At 43.0% G+C, this 11,048-nt stretch overlaps 1 protein-coding gene across 10 annotated transcripts in view; it reads right to left on the bottom strand.

Moving 5' to 3' along the window:
- Positions 1-5,693, bottom strand: part of SF1 (splicing factor 1) — a 13,871-nt gene extending 8,178 nt beyond the window's left edge. For 4 of the 10 annotated variants that reach the window (XM_039860370.1, XM_039860366.1, XM_039860368.1 and 1 more), the window contains exons 1-3: positions 5,294-5,690; positions 3,484-3,612; positions 654-729 (exon numbers count right to left, since the gene is read on the bottom strand). In XM_039860370.1, the coding sequence (XP_039716304.1) occupies positions 654-729; positions 3,484-3,612; positions 5,294-5,324 (236 nt within the window). In that variant the 5' untranslated portion in view covers positions 5,325-5,690. Of the gene's footprint in view, positions 1-653; positions 730-3,483; positions 3,613-5,293 lie in introns of all 10 variants that reach the window. The other 6 variants (XM_039860372.1, XM_039860375.1, XM_039860367.1 and 3 more) reach the window with 5 other exon arrangements.
- Positions 5,694-11,048: the final 5,355 nt, after the last annotated feature.

Here is an 11,048-nt window from a genome sequence, read left to right as displayed (position 1 = left end):
GTAATTTAGGGTTGGGTGCTTGCCTTCCCAAAACAGGTGAGAATATTCTGGCCCCTCTCAATACCCCCAGGCAATGGCCAAGGCTGAAAATTAACTGGCAGTGAAGGAAGTTGGTTAGAAATCTCATCTATTTAAAAACCATCTCAAAACCATGAGCAGGAAGATTGTAGCAATGAGCTGACTAGATTGAGTTTCTGGCTGCTCAAATTCAGTGATGCTTAAAAATATTCTTAATCCCTGCAACGTGTACCTGTGAGAAAAACTCTACACGCTGGGCTTTCAGCCAAAGCAGGTACTGAAAAGGCTGGTTAACTGAAAATTTGTACATACTTCTTCTGTATATACGCTCACTGTCCTTACAAGTGAGTAAATCAGGTTAAAATCTACATGCTTACCAATTGAAAACCAGTTGTCCATTTGCTTATAACTTTTTTTTCTGCTAATAATTAAGTTTCATTCCAATTTTCTAACTGATGACTGACCATGACCATATACATATATTGCTAATTAAACCCTATGCCCCAGAATAGTTATTAGAGTACCAGTTGTCTTACTAGAATTTTATTGAACTGACACAATATGTTGCCACCAGTAAAATGTATTGAGAAAAAGGTAAAAGCGTTACTGTCAGCTGGTTAAAACTGTTTCCCAACCTGTCCTCAGGGTTAGGGGGGATGCCCAGGTCTCCTGTGCGCAGTTTACGAGTCAGGTCTTCTATCTGCAGTTGCACTGGAAGAAACCAGGTTAGGAAAGAAAAAAAAAAGGATGGAAAAAAGACAATGTTACCAAAAAACATCTCAAATCTCAATAACAAGCATGAAGAACTCGGAGACTTTGAAAGGGACGACTGATCAGTGAACACATTGAGGCAAAAACTCCCAACCACCTACTGGCAGGAGTCCAATTACATCTACAGGTATTTTTCACTTCAAAATGGTTATCACTTAAGGAAGCAAACAGTTTGTTGGAAGAGGGGTTAGCAGTATACTGTTCACTATGGCTAACATCAAAGCAATTATTAGGTGTTTCATTTCTCCCTCCCCCATCAAGGCTTGCTATTAACAATTGGCACCCCGAACCAAACCATGTAAGTTATCACCGAAACCTCATGCCCACCAAATTACTTTCTTGAGGGCAAGACTCTTGAGAGTTAATTTTTCTTCACTAAATATTAAGCATAGCCCAAAATGAGACCCAGTTAACATGGGACAAGGAAATATATCAGTTGAGCAAACATCATTTTCATTGATACCAAGCTTAAAATTCCTTAAGCAAGACATTTAATAACCAATTCAACACCCTCATAGAAATTTGTACATATTCTTTCTATACAACCAGATCCACACTAGTAGAGATCTCCCAGTACCTGCTTATATTCAAATTTTAGCTGACAATCCATATACTTTAATAAACCAGTAACAGTAAGATGCAAGAATGCTGTTTTTAGACTTCCTCCTTATGTGAGAGTAAAAGCAGGGGTGGGAGAGAATGGAAGGTGTGGGTTTAGGAGGATGTGTGTGGCCCTCAGACCTTGATAATGAGGCTGCATATAAAAAAGAAAGTTGAGGGTTTCACAAAAGTTCAGTGACTCCAAGGAAATGTTACCCAGCTGATTTCTCAAGATAATGGGACCTGCAGAGCCAGACCACTTTCTTCAGTATGCTGAACCACAACCTGTTTTCTTACCTTTGGAGCGTCTGAGAGTTCTGAGCAGGCATCTCTAACAAGGGCAAGTCTTACTGGGCTGGGTTAAAGTTGAACTAGCTCTAAGGCAGGATTAACGCATGTCTAACCCAAGATACCCTTTCTAATTTTAAATACATCCCACATGGTTACACCACACACCCATCCAAACTCTGAAGAAATGAAAATCCACATTAATACCAAGAAAATATATTGGGGGATTTTCTATACAAGGCAGTATGTACTTCGAGAGACAGAAGATGAGTAATAAGGCCCATGGCTCCTTAACCTCTTCTATGCCAGAAAAGTTCTGACTTGGCAGACAAGTACTAAGCTCGACAACTCAAGGTGAAAGTCACCTTCCTGGGGGATAGGTAGTCCTCTTAACAGGACTGTAAGGGTTGGGGACCTGATTTGAGGAAATAACTGGCACTTAAAATTAAATGAAAAGGTTGCTACCTTCCTTGGAGCGGAGATCTATACCAGCCCCAGCTTTGATTCTTGCTACTTTGATTATAGCTATAAATAGCCTTTAGAGCTCAGGGCATTAACTCCCTCCACAGGAAGAAAACTGCACATGTAAAGAATGAGTTTGTTTTCTGATTTTCTAAGTCTCCTTATGTTCTGAGGATATCGCTCCATTAGGGACATTTTCACAAGGTTGTAAAGACCCAGACCAGTCTAATATGAGGCATGAGGGGGTGGGTAGGAGTAGAAAGGAACAGTGGGGAAAGAAGAAATATTAGTACTGTGAATAATTAGACAATTCCAATATCTCAAAATTCTCAGCAAGCTTAAAAATGTAAGATTATGATCTTCAGTAACATGCCAGCCTTGAAGTTTTTTTTTATTTGTGAAGGCCAAAGCCTCATAGGCCTAGGAGACCTTTGCCCTAATTTATAACAAAAGGGATGTTTATTTGGTTAGGAGGAAGTGTATATCAAGTGAACTTTTTTGAGACAGCCACACAGGTACATAAAGGTAAAATTTGCATTAAAAACCTTGTATTTTTAAAAAAGGTAATTTTGAGGTTAATTTCATTTTTCCGCTGTGGACAGTCCTTCTTAATTCTTAAAATTTCTCAACAATTAAGACCTTTTATTCTACCACTTTATTCCACATCCGAGCAGCACCCCTTTCCCAGCAGAGTTCTTTAGTAGTAAATACAAGAGCCCTCATTTTAAGACAGCTCTCCAAAGACCATACCAGAAATGATGCTGAAGGAACAGTAAAACTCAACAAAATGGTAAAAAGGGAGTGCACTGTAAACACATTTTTAGAACCACTTTTCGATTAAACTGAGTTATTTTTTTTCCTTTCAGAAAGTACCTATAAAAAATAAAAAATCGCATTTAAGGGGAAGGGAAGAATATGAAATTATGGTGAAAGGCCATGCTGTGAAAAAGGTACTTGGTTTTACAATACCTGCAGTGTTCTCCACTGGGGCCGTATCCAGAGAGGCTTAAGACACTCACCTCATCAACTGTCAATGAACAGCAGCTGAAAAGGGTGGGGGTGTGGTGCTGAACTGGGGACTATTCTCACTCCTAAGTGAGCCCCTCTACCTTGCTGGCACTCATGGAGAACACTGCTGTTACCAACAGATCAAAACAAGAACTACAAATGCCGGACTCACAGAGCAAAAACTGAAAGATTACGTCAAAGTCGTAAAAGTACAACTGACCATACCTCATCTCAAAACAGAAAACTTTAAAGCCTCAAACTTTCAACAGGTAACATATTGCTCAGAATAAAGAGTAATGACCTGAAAATACATTTGAGTGCAGAACGTGTATTTACCTATATAAGCTCTTTCTTGTTCCCGAGTAAGTCCAGGGGGAATAACTGTAGGCATTCCTGGAATCACCGTCTTCTGCTCCATTGTGTCTTGGTTCCATCGGCTCCTCTTCCGCTTCTTATTTGGGAAGTCTAAAGGCAGATAAAGTCAATCAGATGTAAACAGAAACCAGCACAGTAACCACCAATTCAGGATACTTATGACATTACACATAGCCTCAGCAGACTATGAAACAGAACTTGACCTAAAATGTAAATGGCAAATAACAGAAGACAAACCTGAGAAATCAGAGACATGTGGCCAATACAAAGGCACCTGGACATGGTTCTGAAAAGTTAACATTTCAGAGAAACTCTATAAAGTATGTAAACAAGCTAACAAATCTTAACGCATAAAGTTTCGCAGGGGGAAATAAAGTGTTGAGAACGTTTATACATCATCCATGAATGCTTTTAAAGCCTCAGGAAAGACAAGAGTAGAAAGAATAAATCAAACAAATTTATAAAGCTATCTAGGGGGACTACTAGCTCCTCCCACTCCACCTCCCTACCAGTCACCTTTCTAAATGCACCAGAGCACAGCACCACCTATGGCTGGATTCTTCAACCAGACTACTTTCCTCTTCAGTTTAGTCAATATCACCATTCAATTTTACTGGCTAACTAGACACTTAATGTCTAATATGTCAAAAGTTCAACCAAGAACGAACTGTAAAATAGTAGCCAAATCCTTCTCCAATACATAAGGACAAATTCACTACACATTTGGCACACAAAAGCAGGCCCTGGGGGAAGCTCCAACAACGAGGTGTATCAGACTTCTCTAATTAAAAGGTGGTTAGGAAAAAAGCCACACTAGGTCAAAGACAACCATCCTCTGAAAACTTTCAAACTCCTTCGTTTTCTGTAATGAAAATCGAAATAGAAGAGCTATTCTTGGTACTTTCGTTTCTTTCAGACTCCTCTACAACCAGGAAGAGGATGTTCCACGTCATCACTTGACCCTTTGACACCCTCCTGACACGCACATCCAGCACCCTGTCCACCACTCAACCCCCAGCACACCTCTCCCTTACACCAGGGGCCGGAGAGCAACAGGGGGCCCCCCAGCTTTTAGTCTGGCTGCACAGCTTGGCCTCACACTGCGCCTGCGCACAGCAAACCTCCCGCCCTGACCCCCCCGCAAAGAGCGCGTGCGCACTCTGGGAACACTGCTGGGAAGACGGGCGCGCGCCCCGTGGCGGCGTCTGCACCCAGGACCTCCCGTGCTGCCCTTACCTGCCATGATGCAGCCGCCGTCGCCGCGCCAGCATATCAGGCAGCCGGGCCGATCCGCGCGGGCCTTCTCTGGCGCTCTCTGCCTCCCTCCTGGGCTTCCCGACCTCACCTTCTCTATCCGCCGCCGGCCGGGCCCGCTGGCCTGCTGGATCCCTAGGCCAGGCTGACGGCTGGGGACGGCGGCAGGCAGGCAGCGGCGACGCACGCGCTGGTGGTGAGCAGTGACGGAGGGCAGCTGCTGGCTGCCAGCCTGTGGAGGTGGTAACTGAGCAGACACAGGGAGGGGCTGGGTGTGGCAGAGGTGGCAGCAGCTTGGCAGTGGCAATGACGGAGGCAGCATGGCCTCCTGAAGAGGAAAAGACAGTCTGGACTTTGCCTGGAGCCGTGGACAGCGGAGACAGCAGTCCAGGCACCAACCCAGCCTGGCTGCCCCCAGACCCTAGAAGACAGACAGTGGGCATGCCATATCCTCAGCTTCTCTTGGAGGTCAGGGAAGGAAGGAGGAGGGAGGGAAGGCCGGGGGGGCCCAGCTTACCCAGCGGCGTAGCGTTCGCTCCGGTCGCCATGGCGCCCCCGGGGACCGGCACCGGCGGCTCCTCGGCGGCGGCTTCTCCTTAGCGAATCTTCCGGGGGGAGGGGGCTCGACTGCGCTGCCGCGGAGCCCGTCCTCTCACGCGGCGGGCGGCGGCGGCGCGAGACGCACAAAGAGGGAGGAGAGAGGGCGCCGCGGGGGCGGGCCGGGGGCGAAGGGGCCGAGGCCTGGATTGGGCCGGGCCGAGGCGAAGGGTCGTAATCGACGGCCTCCGATTGGCGGAGCTTCCGTCCTTCTCGATGCGCGCTGGGATTGGCCGGACCGTTAGGCCAGGCGAGGAAATGGCGGACGAGCCTAGCGAGCTGGGAGGTGTCGCAGCGCGCACTTCATTTGTTACTGCGCGAACTGAGCTCGGAGTCCAGAAAGGAGGGGTTAGGGTGGGGCGAACTCTATGACGTAGGCACCAAGCGCGTTCTCATTGGCTGAAGTTGATGGAATCAGTCAAATTGGGTTGCGTCGTAGTGTCCTGGGATTGGCTGTCGCTTGTTCGATTCGTTTTCCACTCCCCTTCTCCGGGGAGCAGTTTCGCTGGGAGTAAGCGAGAGGTCGCGGCGGAAAAGCCACGGCCGGATGAGATTTACGGCGGGGAGGAGTGGAGCAGGGGCGCGCATGCGTAAATGAGGCAAAGCCGCCTCTCCGTTCCCCCTTTCACGGTCAACCCCTGGGTCCGGAGCGGAAGTCCTAAGTGACGTCAATGCTCTGTTCCCATGGTAACCCGGGGCGGGGCCAGTGCGTGCCCGTAAACCCGATCCGTTGACGCCGCAGGTAAAAAGACATCCTGTTTTCTTTGAAAAAAATAAAAAAATGAAGCAAAAAGGCTATAAAAGAGTCTTATTGAAAGATTAAAAACATTTGAGCCGATAGAACACATAATTTAGGTGGAAAAGGATACAAAGTTGTCAATTCTAAAATTAGTTTACAAATACAGTGCAGTCTCAGAATCCGAGCGGAGTGGTGGTTAATTAAATCATGTTAAATTCACATAACAACAACATAGCGGGGAGGCTTGTAAACACAATTGAAGAGGAGCTTGTCTTTCCAGATAATACGGTATAAAAAACAATGAAATAGTATGATGGAGGAAAGACAAATTAGTGGAAAAGTCTCCGGAAATAGACTTCCCGTATATAGGTAAAAATACCACAAAGGGGGATTTAGCTAGTAGTATAAAGTCCTGAATTTAAACAGTAAAACAATACAATGTAGGTGGCTATCGTGGTAACCTAGGAGTAGAGAGTATATGGATACAGGAAACGAACTATAAAGATATACTTGATTACCAAAGAAATTAAAACTGATAAAAATTCAACAGACAATAATAAATTAGAAAAATATACTTGCCACACGATAAAGAGCTAATATCTTTAATATGCAAAGAAGTCTTAAAAACTAATTTTAGAAAAGAAAAACAGTAGATAATGAGCAAAGACTTCAAATAGGCAAGTTTCAGAAAAGCAAGTCCGAATAGTCAAAACACATAAAAGGGTACCAACCCCCTTAGCAGGAAAATGAAAATTAAAGTGACAATAAGGAATCTCTTTATATAACCTTCAAAAGAGCAAAAGACAAATGTGCTGACACCTACTACTGTGAAGTTCTTTTTTGGAAAGCATTCTGTTTATTAAAATTGTACCCCTTTCAGGAAAAATAATAAACCCTTTCAATATAGCAATCCCTCTCCCAGGAATCTCCCCCAAAGCAAGGCATGTGATTATATAATGTAATGTGTTCAAGGTCTTTTGCCTTTACTGCAGCATTGTTTATAATGGCAAAAACCCGGAATCAGTGAATTTCCATCAATATGTGACTGGTTGCACAAGGTGAAATATCCACAACTCTGAATAAAGCAGCCTTGAAAAGCAGTTAACCCATACCAGCTGAATTGGAAAGACTAATGTGCTGTATCGTTTTTAAGTGAGAAGAAAAAGCAGATAAATCTATGTTACATGATCTTGTTTTTGCAAAACAAACTCCATACATATGTGTGCACATTGCATACAGAAAGCTATGGAAGGATACACAGCACGCGTTATCAGTGAGGACAGCAGAGAGGGAAACAGGTACCTGGAAGTTATCGAACACCCTGTAAGAACCCTGCCTATTTTCAAAATGCGCTTCATACTGTTTAAAAATGTGTGAGATGATCCCATTTATTTAACATTATTATGTAACTATAAAAATGCATTGACAGGACAAATTCCAATGCTGGTGGGATCTCAGGTAATATTTTCCTGTTTTCTTTCTATATGTTTTTTGAATTTTTTGTACTGAGCAAGTGTTTATATAACAAAATGTGAAGTTAATACTGTGGACGAGAAAAAATACAACATTTTTAAATCATAGTTTGAAAATGAAGAAAAATTAATTTATTCAGTAAATACAACAAATTGTATGGAGGAGGGGAGAAACTAAAACTGGTAAAATTCAACAGATAATAATAAATTAGAAAAAAGAGCCATTCAGTGTTCGAGCAATACTGAGTGCAATACAGCTTGGTGGATACCTCAGAAGTAAAACTCAGTTCCTGCCTTCCAGAAAAATCACTTAGGGCTTAAAATTGGATGCCTTCTGATTTTATACAAGAGTACAGTATAATGTATATATAAAACATATACATATGTGTGTGTGTGTGTATATACTGGCGCAGAGCTTCAAAACCCTTGGGATTTCCTGAGTGATAGTGTCTTGTTATTCATAACAAGCTCCTTTGAAGCATGCCTCAGTTTAAGCTAGCAGGGTGACTGACTCATTGCCAGCCCTGAGAGCCGTGAGATAGTTTCAGGATGGTGGCTGTTCAGAAAAACCAACCAACTTTTCAGGCCTACCCCCCACCTCTGGGGAAAGGAGAGAGGCTGGAGATTGCTTTCAATCACGGGGCTAATGATTTAATCAATCGTGCCTGTGTGATAAAACCTCAGTAAAAACTCTGAACAATGAAGTTTGGAGAGTTTCTGAGTTGGTGAACATACTGGTGTGACGGGGGGTGGTGCACCCTGGCTCCATGGAGGCATAAGCTAGGCTCAGGACCCTTCCAGACCTTGCTGCCCTATGTGTCTCTTCTAGCTGTACATTTGTATCCTTTACAACAAAATAGTAATAATATAGTGCTTTCCCAAGTTCTATGTGTCATTCTGGTGAATTATTGTCCCTGAAGGGGGCGGGGGTCATAGGAACCCCAGAATTTGTAACTGAGTTTGACGGAGGTGTGGGTAGCCTGGAGACCCGGGACTGTGGCTGAATTCCTTAAACTGTGTGGGCTTTGCCAATTCAGGATAGTTCATGTCAGAATTGAATGGAATTGTGGGACATCCACTTGGTGACAGAGAATTGGTATTGGAGGGAGCAGATCCATGGCTGTTTGCCTGTGTGTCCAGCCTGTGGAGAGCCCCGCCTGTGATTCCATTGCCTAAATTAGGAATAATACCTCCTATGGAGTGAGCACCCATGATGCACCAAGTACTTTTCATAATTTTATTTTTCCTGGACAACCATGTTTACTTATAGCTTCCTATTAAAGGTATTTCGAACCAGGGGTAATGGAATTTGTGAGTTAGATACAAATTAGAAAGAATAGCATAATAGATATGTGCAAATCACATACCTGGTAAAGGATTTGTATCCAGACTCTCAAAACTCATCAATAAGAAAATACTATTTTTTTTTTAAAGGAGCAAAACATTTGAACAGACACATTACCAAAGAAGATGTACAGAAAATAAGCACAGGAAAAAGACACTCAACACCACTGGTCATAAGGAAATGCAAAAGACAACCTATGAGATGCCATTACACACCTATATGAATGGTAAAAATTAGGGAAGACCGACTATACTAAGTGTTAGCGAGGATGTAGAGGAACTGGAGCTCTCCTTACTGTTGGTGGGAATGTAAAATGGTACATACAACCCCACCGCTTTGGAAAACAGTTTGGCAGTTTTGTAAAAAGTGAAACACACCTACCATAAAGCCCAGCCCTTCTATTCCAAAGCATTGTTGATGTAAGAACGTCCACACCTATATAACAGTTTATTTGAGCCAAACTAACAACACGCTGATAGGGACCAAACAGGGGCGCTGTAATAAATCCAACCTCTCGAGGTGATGGAGCATAAATCCCTCATTGGGCAGGTCCTGCTGGGTAGTCGTGCCCCAGTCCTATAAAAGGCTTATCTCTGCCTTAAGCCAGCCCTGTCCATTGTTCTAGTGCATCTAGGTTAGCACACCTTGGAAGTGCCAGAAGTAATCCTCTTTTCCAGACCCCTCAAAAGTGTAATGCCTCCTCTGAGGAAGCACATAATCTTGTTAACCTGTAATCCAACCCCCACGTGGCTTTCTCCCACCTTTATTCAATTTTACCTACCTTCCCTCCTTTATTCCAGAGATATCAAAGGAACTGTCAAGCTGTCATTCTCCAGAGCATTTTCTTGGTTTGTTGAGATCTTGCTTCCTGGAGTCAACGTAAGAACGTCCAAATCTGGAAAGATTTTTATAAGAGTTTATTTGAGGCAACTGACAGCATGCCAGCAAGCAAGATCTCAAATACTCCAAAGAATGAATTTTGAAGTTTGTTTTATACATTTGGAATTAAAGAGGGAAAGGAAGGAGGATTTACAGGAAGGTGGGAGAAAGCCAGGCAGAGATTGGATTACAGGATAGTTAACAAGATTATGTGCTCCCTCGAAGTTGGTCACACTTCTGAGGGGTCTGGAAAAAGAGGATTACTTCCTGGCACTTCCAAGGTGTGCTAACCTAGGTGCACTAGAAAATGGACAAGGCTGGCTTAAGAAAAAGATAAGCCTTTTGTAGGGCTAGGGTGTGACTGTCCACCAGGACCTTGCCAATTAGGAATTTATGATCAGATCGCCCTGTGAGGTTACTTTCCCTTAGACTTACTACAGAGCCCCTTTTCGTCCATAGTATTCACCGAGAAATGAAAAGTATATAGCCATACAAAGATCGATACACAAATGTACATAGAAGCTTTATTTATAATAATCCAAATTAAAACTGGAAACAGCCCAGTGTTCAACAGGCGACTAGCTAAATACACTGTGGTACATCCAATGGAATACTACTTGGGAATAAAAGGAAATGACTATTAATACATGCAACAACATGGATGGATCTCAATAATGGTGCTTAGTAAAAGAAACCAAACAAGAATGGAGTACATACTATATGATTTTATTTATGTAAGTTCTGAAATATGCATTCATCTGTAGTGACAGAAAGGAGATCACTGGTTGCTTGGGGATGGGAGGTGCAGACGAGCAGGAGGCTGTTTTTACAAAGAGGCAGAGGAAGCTCTTGGGGGTGATGACAGTTTGTTATCGTGATTGTGGTAATGGTTCCACGAGTGTATATGTTGTCAAAGTCATCAAGTAGTACATGTTTAATATATCGACTTTACCGCATGCCAATTATACCTCATTAAAGCTGTTTTTAAAAAGAAACGATAGAAGAAGAAAGCAACCACCAAGAAAGGGATCTGCCCGCACGCAGTTCTACACAGAATGCCGATTTCATCATCTCCACTTGGTTTCATCATCTAGGAAAGAATTATCTTGGCTTTTGTTTTTGGGTTTTTTTTTTTTTTGAAGCCGTTATAGAGCTTTAATTTTTGAGGGACTACTTTAAAATATGAAAACATATGTTTTATTACATAGTATCTGATACATACAAAAGGATGTGCGCAGCT

The sequence above is a fragment of the Pteropus medius genome, unplaced genomic scaffold, assembly GCF_902729225.1.
Source record: "Pteropus medius unplaced genomic scaffold, Ma_sr-lr_union100, whole genome shotgun sequence".
NCBI classification, from domain to species: domain Eukaryota; kingdom Metazoa; phylum Chordata; class Mammalia; order Chiroptera; family Pteropodidae; genus Pteropus; species Pteropus medius.
The sequence above is the reverse complement of the archived record's forward strand: the minus strand, read 5'-3'. Positions and strand labels throughout refer to the sequence as shown.